Source organism: Sander vitreus, chromosome 10 (assembly GCF_031162955.1).
Source record: "Sander vitreus isolate 19-12246 chromosome 10, sanVit1, whole genome shotgun sequence".
In the NCBI taxonomy this organism is placed as follows: domain Eukaryota; kingdom Metazoa; phylum Chordata; class Actinopteri; order Perciformes; family Percidae; genus Sander; species Sander vitreus.
In genome coordinates, this window is record NC_135864.1 from 20,897,618 (window position 1) to 20,917,235 (window position 19,618).

Consider the following 19,618-nt stretch of genomic DNA (forward strand, 5'->3'; position numbering starts at 1 on the left):
TTGGTGGGCGTGGACTGAACGTCACGTGTCATATAAAGCCTGTTACTGTTGGTCGAATGTGTTCTTGACAACTTCCGGTGTAACGTAGCACAAGATTTGAATTTTCCTTCGCTTATCTCCCGTCTGCTACATACTTCTGCCTCTTATTTGCAACAACAGAAGCGCGTTTGGTAATCATATCTCAGGTGAAATATATGTCCTCATAGCAAAATAATATTTTGTGGGAGGTTCATGCAGTGCATACTAACGGAACACAATGAACCACTTTCAAAAAGTTAGCTACCTCTAAATTGAGTCCAAACATAATGTTAGCTAGCAAGTTGCTAAAGGTAACGGCTTTAGAACCTCTTTTTCATAGATGATTTTGTATTAACGGTAACGTTAGCTGAATAAAATGAACTTGTTGAATGGAAATCGTGAATTGTAACCATTAGCTAGCCTTACTTTGTGGTTTCATTGGCAGTTAGCTATGTTAACGTTATAAACCATAGGTCTGATAGCACTGGACTTTAAATGTTAAATGACTATCATGCTGGTTTGTACCGTTTTCACAGAGCAGAGGAAACAATGAATGATGATACCCGCAAATTATTTGAAAGAGTTGCTCAAAAAATGGGGTGGGCTGATGAGGGAGGACTGGACACAGCTGAAAGAAAGGTTTGTTGCACACTTTATTAACCTGCAAACAATTTAACACGTTACCATAGACAATTGACGTTACTGTTTTGTTTTAATTACCCGAAGTGTTTTTTGAAATTGTACATGTTTAATCAAAAAAAAATTGGCAGATGAATCAATAATGAAAATAATCGTTAGTTGCAGGCAAGTTATAATGCCGATATGTCTATCTTCATTGTTTCCAGCTGATGAGTTCAATTGGCAAAACTCGCCATGCTGCCACAAGCAGTCATCGATCTGTGGATGGGTCAGCCACTCCAGGCCAACTTGCCCTCTCTTACAGCGAAGATGACCCAGAGAAGGAGAACCAGTGCTCCAACGGCAACGATTACAGAAACAAGTCTTTGATCGAGTCCAGTGATGAAGACTTTGACCAATGTGAGGGAGTTAAATCTTCTGAATTTGAATATTGTTGAATTGTATGACTCTGTTTGAAAATACAGAAATGTGTTCATTTGACCTTTTTTATTCATTAGTTCTTGTGGAAAGGGCTACACCGAAAGCTAAACCTACCTCACTCAAACCGTGGAGTTCTGCAAAGAAAAACAGGTATACAAATGGAGTGCACGGAGTTGTTGATGTTTTCACGAAGCAACGTCTTTGTGTGTTTCTGGTTTCAATTTGACCTCATTTGTCTCTTCAATGTTTTGGTCAGGATAGTTCTAAATCATTTTTGTTCTCCTCAGTTCCACTGTTCTTGTAAAGAGCTCGGACGATGACGACGGCTTTGAGACATGTAAGTGGCCTTTTTCTGCTGGGTACAGTTGTCTGCATCTGTAAACCATTGACGATAAATGAGCCACATTCTAACATGAAGTAAAAATGGTAATATTGTCGGCCTCATTTTTCTCTCACATACCCTAATTTTGCACATTGAAGTTCTGCAACGAGTGAAAACCCCTATTGTCAAGCCTAAGAAAATCTCAGAGAGTGGGAGTGAAGACAGGTACGTCTTTGATGTATTGTTTCCTGCAAATTCATTGTCACTGTCTGGAAAATGTTTTAAAAATGTTTATATAATTTTATTTATTCTAAAGCCTCAAAAACTTCGTAGTGGATGACTTCTCATCAGATGATGACTTTATTGAGACAAAAGCATCTTTTAAAGGTAACGTTGAAAGAACTTATAAGTACTGATGTTCTATTATATTTCAAAGAAAAGCAACATTGAATTATACGTATGTAGTGTTGACGTTTTGTGTCCACTGTTTCACAGTGCCGAAGAAGAGCAATACTCCAGCAGCCCAGCATCCACTGAGGAGACCGCTGGCTCAATGCGACTCCCCAGTCTTTTTTAGTGACAGTGATGATGATGACGATGATATTGTGGTCAAGAGCACTTGGAGGATTCGTCACTCAAAACCTAAGCCCCCGCCAAAGGCTAACGAGTGTGATGACGAGGACGGCTCACCATCACTGCCTTTGCCTCCCATCCCTTCTCCTTTTTCTCTTCGTCCACACAAAACTCTAACATCAGTGGCCTCTCCTAAACCCACTCTTTCAGGACCTTCTAAGCTGGATGAATCGGCCAGTTCTGAGGAGGAGTTCACATCCCTGCTGGAGAGACTGAAGAAGAAAAACAAGTTCACTGGCACTCCGTTCTCACCTAAGCGCACCCACGGTAACTTAGACTTAGACTTCTCTTTATTGATCCTTTTGGGATGACTCCCGCAAGGAAATTAGATTTCCAGCAGCAGATTTTAGCAGCATACAAAACACTCTTTAAATAAAGAGGTATAACAAATAAAGAATACAGTATAGAAAAAAACAGTATAAGAATAACAATGACAATAAACTTTTAGCTAAATATTTTTTTACAAAAAGTAAACAAACAGTAAACAACAACAAACTACAGATAAATATATAGGACTATGTATGGTATTGTGTTATTGTACAGTTAATAAATAAATGACATTTAGCATAAATTAGCAGTTAAGAGCAGTTAGAGTGTCCAGGTGTGTATGTGAGTAGATTATTAATTTATTGCACAGTGAATGAGTGCGTGGCTACCACTCCTTCCCTTCCTTCCTGTTCTGTTCTGTCCTCTTTACCCTATTTATTCTATTTAAGACGTAACTGTTTTTATTTGGATTGTCACATTTCAACTTTCTCTAGCTTTTGTTTTCATTTTAGTTGTGAGGCTGCTATCTATTGTTTGGATCTTTTCTTAAATCTAGAATGCAATAAGGAGCCTCCTGGGTCAGCTCCTCCTCCTGTAAACAGACTCCCAAAACCAGTCTCTAAATCATTAAGTGAAACCCCTCTGCATGTGAAGACGCCAGGAAAGTCCACCATCTTGAAGCCCACAGTCAGTCAGACAGAGTCTAGACACGGCCCCACAAGCAGGTACACTTACTGGCCAGTGTTTATCTACAGACTTGACCGTCGCTCCCTCAGTTTGTGTTCCATACACAGACATTTGTCATAAGTTAACCCTGTTCTTTCCCTTCTAGGGTAGCATTGTGTAAGACCCCAGGGTGCTTCTTGCAGTCCTTATCAAACCCTGGCTCCAGCTATAGCTGCAAATTTAAGCAGAACAAGGAAGAACTCACCAGTAGACTTTACCAGCTGTACAATACCAGTGTGTTTGACAGTAAGGTGATGAACCATCCAGTTTTTCCCTCTTTTCAGTCAAATATTTTAGAAAATGTAAATGTGTAAATATTTGTTTGCGTTGTTTAATTGCTTCAATAACATAGTGTATATTCTTTTTCCTTGTCTGACATGACTTCTAGCTCCCCGTCAATATGTCAGTGACTTGGAATAAGAAGATGCGGAAGACAGCCGGTTACTGTATCACGGGGCAGGAGCGAGGTGGAGGGAGCCGCTATGCTCGCATTGAACTGTCGGAGAAAGTCTGTGATTGTGCAGGTAATGCTTCAGTTAGTCTCTCTTTGCCAGACCCTCCTCCAAAGCGCGCTGAAGGAGGGTCTGGCTACTCCACATAGCATTATGGGAAGAAAACGTAGTCTGGTAGATATCTAATCTGGCATTTCTTTAAACCAATCGGAATCGGCGCTGAACTCTGCACAGAGGCGCTGCAAAATAGTCTTGCGAGAGGAAACTCAGATTGGACACATAGTGTAGCTAGCTGTCTCAATTTACCCTGCAGAGATCTGAGGAGCAGTCAATAGTCCTCATTAATCCACCGAATTAAAAGTTCCAGCACAAAGAAAGCGGAAGGAAATGAAATACATGCATCCGGCGGAATTTCCTGTGCGCCGGAGCAATCCCGGAAGTGGAACGCCAAGGATATAGACTGTGCTTCAGTAAGCCGGATAGACTAAAGTAACAAAGTGTGTCTGCTTGAAAGTCCCTGAATGTAAATATTGGTGTTTTTCCATTACATGGTACCTGCTCGACTCGCCTCGACTCTACTCGCCTTTTTTGGTTTTCCATTATGATGAAAAGTCCCTGGTACCTGCCAATGGGTACATTTTTTTTTTAACCATCTCCGTCGAGGTTCCAAGCGAGCTGAGCTGATACCAAAAGGTGACGTGAAAACCTGCAGACTACTGACTGTTTGGAGAGAATCGTCACCAATCACTGCGTCGTCATTGCTAGCGACAGACGGGGGTGTCCTCAACAAAACGGCCCTTTTTTAAATAGTTTAGCCAGCAGTGTGTTTTTTTTTTGTTTTTTTTTTGCTGCCTCCAGCTTCTTTTTTTCTTTTGGCTGTGGCGACGGCCACGTGCCGAGAGTCAAAAACAACACACCTTTGACGTTCTGCGTGTGTGTCGCGTTAGGTCACGGCAGTTTCCTGCGGCGGCGCTATGACGACCAGCCACGCTCGCCTCAGGCGTGAGGCGGTACTAAATCTGCAATGGAAAATGGAGGACGGGCCACCGCGGTCGAGTAGAGTCGAGCAGGTGTATGTAATGGAAAAACGCCATATGTGACGTCATCTGTCATGCACAGTAAGATCATGATGTCAGTTTATAATAGATTGAACCTCTTCATCACATTCTTGTTATTTCGCCCTCACAGATCGTCTCAGGGACACACTGATTCATGAGATGTGTCACGCTGCAACCTGGTTGATTAACGGTGTACGGGACGGGCACGGGAACTTCTGGAAGCTGTACGCTCGCAAGTCCACACTGGCGCATCCTGAGCTGCCCATGGTCACTCGCTGCCACAGCTACGACATCAAGTACAAATTCCAGTACCAATGCACCCGCTGCAAGAACACGTACGTCTGACTGATTTCATATCGTTCTTTATTTCCTTTTATTGCCTTGCATCTCCAGAGTTCTTTGTTAATTTCCCAATACTTTTATCATGATTCTTCACAGGATCGGGCGTCATTCCAAGTCACTGGACACGCAAAAGTTTGTGTGTGCCATCTGCACAGGACAGCTTGTCTTACTGACGCCTGCCAAGCCGCGTGCTCCCACTCCTTTTGCCAACTTTGTCAAAGAGAATTTTGGGACTGTACGACAGGAGCTAGCAGGACAAAGCCATGGGGAAGTGATGCGTAAACTTAGTGCAGACTTTGCCTCCAAGACTAAACTAAGTCAAAGCTGAGATCTTGATGCTCGCTGTACTCAGTCATGGGCTGAGCTGCACAACCACAGGAGACCTGTTGAAATACCTCAGTCAACTAGACCTGTATTAGTAAGCGGCTGTGTTTTATTTTTGTTATATATATAATTTTTTTTTTTAGGCATTATGTTTTATTTAGATAGTGACAGAGAGGAAAGGGGAGAGACCTGCAGCGAAGAGCCCTGGGATGGATTTGAACCCGGCCGCTGCGGTCATTGTGATCATTAATATTAAATGTATTTTTTTTTGTGTTCATGTAATTTCTGTATTTATCTGTATGTATTTATAGACTGGATCTGCTGGAACTGAAAGAAACTGAGCCTAAACATTAAGTTCACATTGGTATGTGTGTAAAGAATTGGTATTGTACGGTACATGTATGTAACTCCATATGTTTTTTTTTTAATATCTGACTGGTTTTATCTTATGAGCTCTATAAATAAAGTTTAAATGTGTGACTCGACATTAAATGACCACTTGACATCTTTATGACATTTTAATTGCGTTATTTCAAAAGTTTTTATATGGTTGGCACAAAAAAAAGGAAGTTATACAAAATGTTATTAATCCAATTGGTTTTACATGGTTCGTACTTGCGTGTAGTAAACTAATCTGCTTCAATTACATACCTTAACTCTGGTACATGGATGTCTTAAATAATTTACAGAAATATGGTAATCTGTGTGGGTGAGGGGGGGGGGGAGATGGCGTTATGTTTTTCATGACTGTTAATCTGCTATCAGTCAAATATTGACCAGTAGAATACAATTCTGTACAAACGTATTAATATTGTCCCAACTTTTGTAGAAGTAAGCATATGTAATCCTGATTACAAACACTAGCGGTTGACACACTGTCGACAGAGAGGTTTTAGGCCTGAGATCTGACGTGTAGCTGAGTAAATGGACCGCCTTAAACGCTGGCACATATCAGTCGCAATCAGCCATCAGAATGAAACTGACTTCTGACTATGTGTCTGCTTTACCATGTCACATTGGAGATGCTCTAGAGCAGAGATCTTCAACAGGGGTCCTCAGAGTTGCTGCAGGGGTGCCACCAAATCACTGATCAATGGTTTAAAAAGAAAATATGTCTGAAAATATACATTAACATGAATCCAACATAATGAGTAAAGATAAATCTTTTTTTTTAATGTACACAACATTGATGATAGGCTTACTAGCCTATAGGTAAGGCAGCCATCCACAGATAGAGTTAAGCTTAAAGGTGCTCTAAGCAATGTTGGGTGACGTCACTTCTTGTTGACGTTCGAAGTATTGTCAAGCAGAATGGAGGCTAGCTCGCCCCTCCCTCCTCCTCATCCCGTCCCCTCCCCCTCCTGTCCGCGCACTAACCCCCCCCCAAATCCTTCTTGTCGGTTATTGGCTGGAACACTGTTTGTTATGTTTCGTGGTGCAGGTTGGCGCAGTTTGTTTTTGTTGCCGTTTGTGGAGCCTGAGCTGTCTACAGAGACCGCGTTTTTTTTTTACAGTGTGTTCAGGGGACAGGCAGTTCGCGGATAGTGAGGAGATGTTTGCTGTATGTGACAAAAAATGTTGTAGCCTAAAAAACGTGTGACATCGCTTACAGCACCTTTAAGGAGTCACTGTGCCACATTTCAACATTAAAACATGATGTATAAATATATGAAGATGCCAACAATTTTTATTTTAAAAGCTTGGTATTGTACGCACCATAAAAAGGTGTGTATGAAGGCTTTAGGCCCCACTCTACACGTTATTGTAGGCCCAGTTTAATATGCAACTACAATATATGTAGTAGGGGCTCCCTGCTCAGTCTCTTTTTCAGCTAGGGGTCCTTGGCCTAAAAAAACATTGAAGACCCCTGCTCAAGAGAGAAGAGCACCTTTGAAACAGATGTAAGGGTGAGTTTATTACATTTTTCCCCCTATTTTAGATGAGGTACAAATGATTTTAGTTGGTTTTTAAGCTCCGTGGATGCCTCTGATGTGTATTTTTGATGTTTTTAACAAGGATGTCTGGAAGGCAGATCAGAGGGAGCTTTATGTCATGGATATCCACTGCAATGTGACATCACTAGAGGCCCAGACACAGATGAACCCCACCATCTACCACCTGGTTAAGATGGTCACCATGTGTGTGAGCTGCACCTTGAACATGGCGCTCAGTGTTCCGTTACTTCTGGTCATCATGCGCTCCCCATCCCTTCTCAGACACACTCGCTTCCTGCTCCTCACACACCTCCGCTTGTGTGACAACATCCAGGTATGTCTTCTCTTTTTGACTTTGGACCTTTCCAGTACATCTTTTGTTAACTGAGATGATGATAATATGCCCTTTGACCTAAATGATCTCCGTTATTGCCATTTCAGCAGCTGCTCTGGGCAATCAAAGTTCTCTTAAGAGAAGGTATACCTGTGACCCAGTGTGTAATCATCTGTGCTGCTAACCAGGCCTGCTCATTGGTTTGTGAAACATTAATTATATTTATGCAATAGATTCATATTTGTTTTAGTCACACTGAGTATGATTTATACACCAGTTTGACAGTTATAGTAGAGGTTACTTACATTACATGTCATTAAGCAACTTACAATTGCTACATATGTCAGAGGTCACACGCCTCTGGAGCAACTTGGGGTTAAGTGTCTTGCTCAGGGACACATTGGTTGTTGTATCACAATGGGAATTGAACCCAGATCTCCCACACCAAAGGCATGTATCATATCCACTGCGTCATCACCACACCGCCACCACTTACAACTTATTTTTTTCTGTAAATAAAGACCACTTGGAAAGGGCAACTTCCTGCTCTTTTGGACATGGATCAGCATCACTCAGGTTTAAAGAATAGGATATCACATTGCCCATAGGCCATAAGTACTTAGAAATAGTTATTGGTCACAGTAATTGTTTGACCGTATTGGCCAAGAAAATAGCCCTTCCTAATGTAGGTCCAAATTACTGTAAGTAAATAACTTCTTGAGTTAAACAAAAGCTAATATGAGTTATATATATATATATATATATATATATATATATATATATATATATATATATATATAATATGACTTAGACACTTTCTACTCTCTGCCGACAGCCTGCCTGCTCTGAATTACCTCATTATGAAAACTGCACTTCTAAAATATTGACATGGCAGGTAACTACATCCACTTTATGTCTTCACTTTGTTTGCGCAGGTTGACCTCTTCCTGAGCACCGCTCTGGCTGTGGACCGCTTTGTAGCTGTCAAGTGGCCCCTGCGCTATGAATTCTTGATGTATCCTCAATGGAAGAGAGTGACTGTTGCAGCCATATGGGCCTTATCAGCTGTGCTCAGCAGTGTGGCTTTGGGTATCAGCCTCAGCACCGTCTAGGTCAATTTTACCCTCCCCCGCTGTCAACATCTCATCCTTACACCCTGCCTGTCAGGGACATCAGCTCTAGTGCTTTACTGCACTGTGGGAACTGCTCTGCTGGGAGATGCGTGTAGGACTGCTCTGCACCAAGACAGCGTGTGTGACCCTGACCCTCCAAGCAGCTCAGACCATCCTCTTTTCTGTTCCTTTGGTCATGGAAAGCTACCTGATCCCTGGCTGCCTGCACAGTGACGCTCTTGACACAGCAGCCACCATCATCTAAAACCTGGGGGTGTCACTCATCCCTCTGGTTTATGGCTACCGCTCACGGGAGCTGCAGCAAAGGATACGACAGGCTGCACACGGGAACAAAGTCAACAACGAAAGTTAGTCGTTGGAAGAGCTGCTATTTATAAAACATAACAGTTTTGCCTGTGCTGCCTGAATGAGAAGAGCAGTATCTTCCTGTTCAGCACAGCAACGTTTCCACATTTCTTGCACTACACTTATATTTGATTGTTTGAAATAGTAAGGTTGGAGAGCTAGGCTGTGGTAAGGTAGCAGCATCTTCCTGTAAACCATTTATTTATTAGCAGCAGCAGTAGAATAATAAATGTGAGTAAAAAACAAATTAATGGAGTCAAGCTGTTCAAACACTGATAACTGCTGGATCAATGAGGGATGCTAATAATGAAAAATAAAAAACAACACTGATTTAAGATATTTAATTTGTACCTCAAACATTCATTAAAGTCACTATGTATCATACAAAATGCCAAGAATACAGAGTATTTTGTATATTATAGAGTAGTTACACAACAGAGGGATAAATACTTGATGCTACAAGAAAAACACACACAATCACATTTTAAAGACAGTGGGATCATCCCTTTTAAGAGGCACTGGCACAAATCCACTGGCAGCACTGAGGTGAGACAGCGCTCACCCAATCATTAGCGGTTACAAGATCCACAACATGAAAGTGTAAACCAAACAATCTACAGATGGATGAAACTTAATGCACAAACAATTACTAATCAAAGCATTGGAATGTACTGTTTGTCACCGTATTGACGTAGGCACTGAGAATTTCTTGACAATTAATAACCAATATAATAGTATTATCAATGTACTCTTCATAAAAGTATGCAGCATTCCAAACAAGAAAGAGAGTATTCTCTTACTGTGTTTGGCAAATGTATTATTACATTTACAATTATTATGTAAAGGATAATTGGTATTTGACCACACATATTTAACAACTTCCGTTCAGTGTAGTATGTGAAAGTAAAACTTTTGATGGACTCATTATAAGTGGAAATGTATGGCATGACACAATAATAAGGGAAGGGAGATATATAAGCAGCATTATATGTTAAACCACCACTTGTCCCCTCGACCCTCATCACCGACTTCCTTCAGTAGAGGCAGGTTTTCTTCATAATGCGCAGGAACTCCTGCTGGTTCACTTCTCCGTCTCCATCCCTGTCTGCTTCATCTATCATTTCCTTCACAGACACAATAAAAGAGGAGATGAAATGGAGGAAGCAAATCAAGCTAGTTTGATAGCATTCATAAGCAAATGTTCCGTTGCCATAACTGAGCCTTTGGCTTGGAAACACAACCGGCCTGTAAGTTACAGTAGTCTGCTGTAAGTGTTACTCATATCTGAATGTTGTTTTATTCCACATTGATGGGCTTTATACCTGCAGCTCTTCATCTGTGAGGTTCTCTCCCAGTTCTTTGGCTACTCTCTTCAGATTCTTGAACGAGATCTTGCCCGTCTCGTCGTCATCAAACAGGCGGAAAGCTTTCAGGATCTCCTCTTTGGAGTCCTTCTCGGCCTAAAATCAGAGAAGATGGAGAGTAGTTTCACCAAAAACTACAATTGTGCAGGAGGTATGTCGTTGTCGAAGAACAACCACATCCTAAACTCAAAGAAATGTGGTCAGTTTGGGTGTGTGCCGAAGAAAAGCAATACCAGTATAGTCAGTGATAATCTAAATAGGGCTGATAGCGTAAAGTTAAGGTTGTGGACTCTAATACACAAACTGCAATCTGTAGGATAAAACCAGTGACTCGCTTTAAAACTAAAGAGAATTAAAGACGGTTGGGAATGCATATATAATATATTTCTTGACACAGATACCTACCATTTTCTGTGTCATGACAGAGAGGAAGTCAGCGAAGGAGATTTTCCCTGTGCCGTCCTTATCCACGTCACCAATCATCTTCTTGATCTCCTCTTTCTTTGGTTCAAACCCCAGAGCTCTCATTGCAACCTGGCACAGTGTGAGAGTGAAGAACACATAGAAAACTCTCCCTTCCCTCATACATGTGTGATTGTGATCAGCGTCCGGGCACTATTACCTTGAGCTCCTTGACATCGATGAATCCAGATCCATCGGTGTCAAACAGCTCAAAGGCCTCCCTGATCTCCTGCTTCTGCTCCTCGGTCAGCTCTGGTTTGGGAGTCGTCTTCTTGCGAGGAGGTGGCACAGGACCCTGCAGGGATGGTCTCTTGGCACTGGTCGCCTGGTGGGGAAAGCAAGAGGAGATGCAGAGGGGAAACACATCTTAGTGGTCACAGCAGACACCGGAGTCACCATGTCTATGATAACAGCAGAATGAGAGAGGTGTCTGAGTAGAAATCCGCTTTTCCCCAGACCTATAAAGAAAGCATGTAAATATCCATCATTTGTGACTCAAATGCCACACACTAACAAAGATTGGGTTATTATGAAACATATTTACTCACCATTACTTGCTGTTTATTTGACTGACAAAAGGGAACTGCAAATCTAATCTAATCGCTATGTTTTCCTCTGATGAAGCCTCCCTATCATTTATACTTTACATCAGTTGCTCGCATTTAGCGTTTAATTACCCTGAATGTAAGATAGTCTCTTTTCCTTCTACTTATTTCTATTTATTTCGCAGGAACGGTTGCTAAAATGTGCAGAAAATGACCGTTTCTTGCTAACAACACGCACAGGTTTTGCTGTCCAGGATCTGCCGTCAGGGAGCCCAGGCGTTAGATTTGTTCACCCTGTGTGCCAGCAGACAAGCCAAATATTGAATGGCCATTGAGGAATTAAAACAGGCTACGGACAGCTACGAGTGGGAGTAAAAATCAAACGCACCCGTCGGGCAAAAAGATGATTGGTTGCTGAAGACCACGGGGCGTAAGACACGATCAGAAATTACAGAGCTGTTCGAGACTGATGTGAAACCGCCTTGGATTTCCCAATAGAAATATAAAACGCTGAAACACAATATGGAAAATGGGGATGTCTTTGTGTCATATTTACATGCAGATATATAATATTGCATAATACAAATTGTGCATTCGCTCGTGCTGCTATTTGAAATTGCCTCAATACACCCTCTAGTGTCAGCAGACCTCAGATCAGAGCTTCTTCTATAGAAAAGAAGATTATAGTAATATAGAGAATAAGATAATCGGGAATAGCTAATGATAATTAAAAGGTGAAAATATTAATTGAATATAATATATAGCTATGTAATAATATGAAACAATAAGATACTAATTGTATAATAGAGTTCGGATTACCTATGTGCACCCAACACCAAATATTATTATTGTAATGGTCAACAGTACAGCATGCACAGTGGCACAGGTATGGCTACTCACATCACCTCAAAAGATAAACTTCTTTTTATGTAGCTGTTTCTTTTACTTTTGCTATTAGGCTATCCTTTTTTTTCATCGTGGTATGTTTTTTTCTTTTATTCCTTCATTCATGCTGTACTTCCATTTGGATCATTTTAGGCTATAAGGCAGAAATCAACTGGTATTTGGGCAGTTATATGTACATTGGTTTAATCTGTCTCTTTTCGTTCATGTTCTTCATGTTTACTAAATTGCAAAACTGACAAATACTAAAACAAAAAAAACAGGAGAAGAGAAAACGTTTATGGAAGCCTACTTAAAACAAGTTTCACACATAGACTGTAAAAATCATAGACTGTATATAGGTAAAAATGAGGTTTCACATTTCCTCTCTGGATCATTGGTCGGACGTTATGGAGAATCTTTGGTGTGACCAGTGACTGTAAAAAGAGGGTCTAACGCATTCCAGGCGGGGCGTGGTCTTTCAGTTTGTGGTCTACGATTGGTTTAAATTGTGGCGTTCTTTGACGTATCTTTTACACCATTGGCTATTATCTAACGTCACCTTCGTGCTGAGCTTTAGCTCGACCAATCACAGAGCACTTCTCACTCAGCAGATTCAGACAGTTCGATTAGTTGCACGCGCTGACTGCAGGTAAATAGTAGGCTACAGTATTGCGTATTTCTTACGTTAAAAGTTGTCACATGCCCTGTGTATTAAATAGTTAGGAACACTCTTCGTGACTGACTATTCCACCTGTAAATGATATATTTTTTTCACAACAGTGCCTGATACTCTCGCTTACCTATTGGTCACTTTTTACTCATTATGGCCACGCGCGTTCGACCGGTGAGTTTATGGTGCAAATCTGCTTCAACATTTCACGAAACTAGTGCTGTTTAATTTGCTTGACATGTATCAATAATCGCTTTCTGCTGTGTCATACAGAGTAATAAACGGTGTGCAGTCATCGGGGGGTCTGGTTTTCTGGGCAGACACTTGGTGGAGAAGCTGTTGGATCGAGGCTATTCTGTTTCTGTGTTTGACATCCGTCAGAGCTACGAGCTGTCTGGTGTCACCTTCCACCAGGGAGACCTCTGCGACAAACAGGTGAGACTATGACTACTCCTCTCCGTCTGGACCAGACCTGCATGTAGGCTATGATTAATAACCAGGCCTACACATTGAAAGGAGTAGATCTCAGGTTTGTAATGATAGGCTGCTTTGCCAGGACAATGTTCAAATAGAGTATCAAGGTTTTAAACCTGAAATTCTTGCTGTTGACTTGACGTTTGCCAATGAACTCTTGAGACTTGCCCCCCAAAAAAACTTTAAAACATATCTCTGACCTGGACCAATGACTCTTCTGATGCAATTGTCAATAGCTGTCACTGAGGTGTCTGTCTCACTCTGCTCCAGGCTCTGCTGCCAGCTATGAAGGACGTGTCCCTGGTCTTCCACTGTGCCTCCCCAGCCCCTGCCAGCGATGACCGCGGGCTATTTGAGAGGGTCAACATTCAGGGCACACGCACTGTCATTCAGGCTTGCATCGAGGCTGGAGTACAGGTTAGGCAGCCAGGGGATGAGAAGCTGGGCTTTTCTTTTTTGTTTATGCCAAGGATGAAAGATGCCATTGAAGGGTTGTAACTGTTTGATTTTTGCCAGAAACTGGTCCTGACAAGCAGTGCCAGTGTGGTGTTTGAAGGGACAGACATTAAGAATGGAAGAGAGGATCTACCATACGCCAAGAAGCCCATCGACTATTACACAGAGACCAAGATTGAGCAAGAAAAGGTAGGAATGTGGTATTTTTTAGTATTTGTCTACCAGAGTAGCCCAGTTGGTGCTATTTCCTCGAAACAAGATTGTTTGGTTCATTTCTTCGTAGAGTTTGCATGTTTTCTCCACATTGGTACTTGTGTCCTTCCTCAAGCCCAAGGAATGAAAAAGAAAGAAGAGAAAGAACGGTTCCTTGCTCAAATCAAAGGCGGTTTGAAATGGAGGCTATAAATAGCAAATAGCTATGATTTAGTTGTTTGTGTTATGACCTGTGATATACTAAATCCAATCGATGCTAGCCCATGTTCCACCTCCTCCTGATTTGAAAAGTTAAAAGTGATTTAATTAATCAATGATTTAATCGTTTTTGGAATTTCCTCCTTCCTCACATTTTATTTGTCTACACTTAGCTTTATTTTGATCAGCATCATACAACGACATAATATCATATTCAGCAGTAGTGAGTACTTTTTTCCAAGACCTCCTCCGTTATTTGCATGTCATCTGCTCCTTGCCCTTAACAATCGGTCCTACATCCACGAGAGAGAAGAGAGCAAATGATCATAGTATTTTTGCGGTATGCAGAGTTGAATATTTCATACTGTCTTTGTGTTTTAGCTGGTCCTCGAGGCCTGTGACAAGGAGAAGGGTTTCCTCACAGTTGCCATCCGGCCTCATGGCATCTTTGGCCCTCGGGACCCACAGCTGGTTCCTATCCTAGTGGACACGGCTCGCAGGGGCAAGATGAAGTTCATCATTGGGTAAGCCATAGGGGTTTAACCATTTATGCCAATCCAACTAGTTAAACTACTTCTAGACATAGAATGAATGGCTCTTGTTTTAGCAATAATCACTGTAAAAATAGTAAAAAAAATACAAATATGTATCACTTATTGAGGATCATGTTCGTAACGTAAAATTAGTTACGAACATGAACTTAATAAATAAGAATGGTAGATAAAAAGAATGACAAGGAGACTGTTCGTGCTCTCCCAAACCTGAACTCTGTGTGGGCTCGATTTGGCTTCCTAAGTATAAATGCACAGCTTGTGAAAGCCCGTGCAATGTGTAAACTTACTTACTGAATAAAGAATACGCTTCTAAAATCATCAAATCTGCATGTATCACACTGTCGTCAAAAATACTGAATTCTGAAATTGTATTATCTCTAAAACCCACTTAAGCTAGGTTTATGGTAGCCGCGGTGTTCTCGGTGCAAGGGACGCGCGCGCTATAAGATGATGTCACCGCGGCTGTCGTTTCCAGCGCGAAGGCCTCGCAAGCTGTCGTGGCGCGTGGTCGTGCACCTCTGAATTTTTTTTAACTACGCACCCACTGCGTGCGCTGCGCTTTCAGTTCCACACGGTCGGCTGGGAAGAACAGGTTCATCTGTACATGTTATTATATGTGTTTAGAGAGAGACACCACAGAAGAAACATTTAGCTGGAGAGTGTGGAAAAACATGAGAGATCGTTTAATCAAAGCTAAGAAACGGCTTCATGTAAAGAGTGTTCTTCACAGTGTCGCAGGCAGACAGTCATTTTGATTTGGAGATAAACAACAGTCACGTTAATGATTAGAGTAGATAAATGTAATATTTCGCGGTACGTCGGTGGTTTAACATGGATGTGTTTACTACTGTTGCCAGGCAGCCTGCTTTCCTTAACTTCTGGTTTCTTCTTCTCTACTACTTCTTGCTCATTCACAGATTATTTTGTCTGTACGCCCTCTGGTGTTTCGGAGTGTACTGCAACGAACAATGCGTTGAGCATAAACGTCTCTGTGCGTGCTCGTAGGGCGCGCGCCATCTACGGCGCCCCGCGCACGATGTCGAGTGCGAGTACACCCGCACCTTTATACACCTACTTATTAACTCACTCACCGTCCTACTATCTACTCCCCTGACACATGAAAAGTGGAAATTAGTATTAAGGTAGTAGCTTAGACCCATAGATTACTGTACCAGGGTGCTGAATTATTAAATGCTAGTTAACGCTTGTTTTTCAGATCCTTAGTGCTTATTGGTATATTTCTTTATTTAATTCTCTGTCTTTGCTTTCTGCAGTGATGGGACCAATCTGGTGGATTTCACCTTTGTGGAGAATGTAGTTTATGGCCACATCCTGGCTGCTGAACGCCTGAGGTCGGACTCCCCCATATGTGGAAAAGTGAGTAACGATAAAATCTAACAGAGAGCCGGTTTAAAGGATGCTCTCTGTGAAATCATATTGCTAGTCACACACGAACTTCAACAACTGAATTTCAAATGAATACTGTAAGAGCCAATTAGTGCTCTTGGTATAAATAGGAAGCAGTCTTTGGTTCCTCAGGTGCAACCCGGAAGCACATACAGTTTTTGGACACACAGACACACGCACACCAACACCACACAAGCATACACAAACAGTAATTTGTCTGGAAAACCAATTAAAAGCTCATGGAAATAAATGGAACCAATGGTGTTAACTGCAAATATGACTTGGACTTTCATTGATCAAAAAGGTAAAAAGTGCGTCAATTACTCTACCCGTGGAAGAGCACCTCACGGGCTTAAAGCTTGGGCTTAGCCTCTACATGTAAAGTCAAAAACTGTATGTGCTTCCGGGTTGCACCTGAGGAACCAAAGATTGGTTCCTATTTATACCAAGAGCACTAATTGGCTCTTACAAATACTGTACATCTTAACTCTCCTACGCTTCACTTTCAGCCGTACCACATCACCAATGATGAGCCAGTTAGATTCTGGGACTTCATGTCTGAGGTGTTGGTGGGTCTGGGATATGCTGCTCCCCGCTACCACCTGCCCTACGCTCTTGTGTACGGACTGGCCCTGCTCCTCTGGCTGCTGGCCCTCATCCTGCGCCCTCTAGTGTCCTTTAAACCCACCTTTACACCAATGAGAGTGGCTCTGGCTGGAACCCACCACTACTACAGCTGTGACCGCGCCAAGCAGGACCTGGGCTACAAACCCGTAGTCAGTCTGAAGGATGGGATAGCACGCACAGTGCAGAGCTACCCTCACCTCAGACAAGGGGCTTGATAGTAGAATGGAGGTAAAGGCTGCTGAGAGATGTGTACAAGGATGTACAGTTACACTCACTGAGAATAAAGTGATAAGATCACCCTGAATGGACAATTCAAAATGAGGGAACAGACTTTATTCAAACCTCACGATGTGTACCATTTGTGTGCCTTTTCAACGGTTATGTACCATTTTTACCAGCAGATGGTAGCAAATGATTCTAGTTTTGGTCAACACACTGCAGTCTGGTCTTTCCAAAGTTTTACAGCACTTAGTAAACCGTAAACCACTGCTTATGGCAACATAAATATACTGATCTTACACTGTGAAAACTGCAAAGACTTACAAATATTATAGTGTGCCGTACAACTGTTGATATGCTGCTGTTAAATGCCTTAATGTATTCCACTAAACCATGATTCTCCTGATACAACTTGCATGAAAATGATTGTTTAAAAGGATGACATTACATGGCCAAACGTATGTGGTCAGGGATGTGTATTTTTGAGCTGGGGCGGTTTTATTTAGTTTGGGATAAGCTGTTTGGAACAAAGTAAGCAGCATACATAGATACTTTAGATACTATTGGGCCTTTCTTGGTTCAACAGAACCAAACCCCTTGTGCTCAATGCCACTGTGTGAAATTGTGGAAAGCCTTCCTAAAAGAATGGAGGCGGAAATATATAGCAGCGTATTACTTTCTATAGTTCAGAGCATAGGTTCACTCTTTTTCAAGTCTGTCCTAAGACAATACATACTCATATGCACAATAAAACATGTTTTGGTTCCAGTGATTGTTTTTCCTGTCCATACTGGCCATGAAAGCATCCCCTCCTAATGCGATTCCAATGCAAGAATTTGGGGATAAAAATCCACGGTCTTCGTGGTGTGCAAAAATGCATTTCAAAGTTCAGCCAAGGCCAATATGAGGCTTTAGCAGACTGATATAAACAAAACAATGGATCAAACCTACTGTGGATTTTGCACTAAACACACTGAAACTTTAAAGCTTCCTTATTGATATAACAAAATCAGACTGCTAAGGTCTCATATTAGCTTAAGCTGAACGTAATGAATTTTACACAGAACAAGGGCTATCTCTTAGTATTGGAATTGCATTAGGAAGGGATCACTTCATGGCAAATATGGACAGGAGGAATGATCATTTCAATGTATATATGGGACTAATTTGTCTCCACATACTTTTGGCCATTTAGTGTATTTCCACATTCTGTATACGTGATTCACAAACATTCAAAACACGTACGTTCCAAACACGTACCTTCTCTCTGATACTGGAGTATCTCTGGTATGTGTTTTCTACGAGTTACGCAAACTGTTAAAATAATATTCAACGACGTCAAATACAATAATGGAATGGGCAATGAAAATGCATCATAAACTATTGTAATCCATGCGTAGTTCTGTCATTTTAATGATAAAGTTATATAGCTGAGGAACTTGTAAACACAATAGGGCCTAATTTTCTCAGTATTTGTGTCAAATGTATTAATTAGCTGCTACAAAGATTTTGCCTTTTCTAGGTGAAGCATTTTTGTCATTCCGTGTCTTGGTGTGGTGACAACCAGGTGGAGGTTAAGTTCAGATACTTTGCATTCTTATTTTAATTCTGTGGCAGCAGCACCTTAATGATTCACTGCTAGAGTCAGCATCACCGGGAAAGGCCGTCTGACTGGTTTCTTGTTCACAGTGAGAGGGATCCAGGTAGATAATAGACTTGAGTGTCTTCACTTAACAGTGTGCTCACCCCAGTGAAACTTAGCTCTCAGACTTGTTAATTTCCTCTCCACCAGATGTTGCGAAATCAACTCACACCCTGATTCCAATTTCAAAAGACTTTGTTAAATGCATGCACAGTACTTTGTACTAAAACAATGGTCAGCTGACCTCCACGTTGTGTTTTCAAAGAGTGCATACTGTGGCTAGTCGCACAGAACGTGCTTTTTGTTGCAATTTGTTGAAGAAATTGTTGGACAATTGCCTGAGCATAGACTTTTTTTCTTGGTTTCACTTATACAAACAGACACAGTCACTCATATTGATCAAACATATTGTTTGTAATAGGTTTTGGCTGCCTCTATACCTAGATTATGTACTGCTAAAGGTGAAACTAAGTCATCATTGACTTGTACAAGACTCTGATTATGTAATACATTTGATCATTAAGGTGGTGGATTCACTTTTCTATGTACAAAAACAAATGAAAGTACTCTCTTTCAAATATAAAATTAGAATTCAATTAATTCCAAACAGTATTGTTTGCCTGTTTGTTTTATAACTATGTAAAATCCAATAAACAGATTGTTAAAAAAAAAAGAATTAATTCCAAATGAGAGTGGCTTTTATGTTATTTTTTTATTGACGTGTGGGCCACTGTTTCTGTTTGTTATCTCAGTTCAGTTGTGTGTATTGTTCTTGATCTCATTTTAATGAGAGAGAGATGAGAGATTTCCTATCCAGTGAGCATGAGAGGAGCGTTCCCACAGGAGGTGTTGCTGCGAGACGATTCCTTTATGTTTGCCGTGCTGTGCACCTTGTCATCGCCCTCTTCCCTTTTCCTTGCTGGTTCTCAAAATTCATTGTCAGCCACCTGTACGA

The 19,618-nt window shown here is 41.4% G+C and overlaps 3 protein-coding genes and 1 pseudogene across 4 annotated transcripts; 3 read left to right on the forward strand and 1 right to left on the reverse strand.

The window, feature by feature from the left end:
• The first annotated feature begins 96 nt into the window (after positions 1 to 96).
• Positions 97 to 5,319, forward strand: gcna (germ cell nuclear acidic peptidase). 2 transcript variants are annotated; one of them, XM_078261485.1, is made up of 13 exons: positions 97 to 185; positions 555 to 657; positions 864 to 1,056; positions 1,155 to 1,227; positions 1,365 to 1,414; positions 1,558 to 1,624; positions 1,716 to 1,786; positions 1,895 to 2,299; positions 2,856 to 3,024; positions 3,132 to 3,276; positions 3,414 to 3,549; positions 4,666 to 4,870; positions 4,974 to 5,319. In XM_078261485.1, the coding sequence occupies exons 2-13, from the start codon at positions 568 to 570 to the stop codon at positions 5,203 to 5,205; spliced, it is 1,836 nt and encodes a 611-aa protein (XP_078117611.1). In that variant the 5' UTR covers positions 97 to 185; positions 555 to 567; the 3' UTR covers positions 5,206 to 5,319. The 2 variants fall into 2 exon arrangements, with proteins under 2 accessions (XP_078117611.1, XP_078117609.1); XM_078261483.1 differs by having other exon boundaries at positions 560 to 657.
• A 1,934-nt stretch (positions 5,320 to 7,253) lies between these two features.
• On the forward strand, positions 7,254 to 8,954 carry LOC144524802 (uncharacterized; annotated as a pseudogene).
• Positions 8,955 to 9,273: 319 nt separating this feature from the next.
• On the reverse strand, positions 9,274 to 11,581 carry cetn2 (centrin, EF-hand protein, 2). Its single transcript, XM_078261486.1, has 5 exons — positions 11,322 to 11,581; positions 10,934 to 11,098; positions 10,717 to 10,845; positions 10,270 to 10,407; positions 9,274 to 10,071 (listed from the first exon to the last, which is right to left on the reverse strand). The coding sequence occupies exons 1-5, from the start codon at positions 11,322 to 11,324 to the stop codon at positions 9,982 to 9,984; spliced, it is 525 nt and encodes a 174-aa protein (XP_078117612.1). The 5' UTR covers positions 11,325 to 11,581; the 3' UTR covers positions 9,274 to 9,981.
• A 1,208-nt stretch (positions 11,582 to 12,789) lies between these two features.
• On the forward strand, positions 12,790 to 19,326 carry nsdhl (NAD(P) dependent 3-beta-hydroxysteroid dehydrogenase NSDHL). Its single transcript, XM_078260872.1, has 8 exons — positions 12,790 to 12,852; positions 12,984 to 13,047; positions 13,147 to 13,308; positions 13,618 to 13,764; positions 13,864 to 13,992; positions 14,596 to 14,738; positions 16,043 to 16,145; positions 16,685 to 19,326. The coding sequence occupies exons 2-8, from the start codon at positions 13,027 to 13,029 to the stop codon at positions 17,015 to 17,017; spliced, it is 1,038 nt and encodes a 345-aa protein (XP_078116998.1). The 5' UTR covers positions 12,790 to 12,852; positions 12,984 to 13,026; the 3' UTR covers positions 17,018 to 19,326.
• Positions 19,327 to 19,618: the final 292 nt, after the last annotated feature.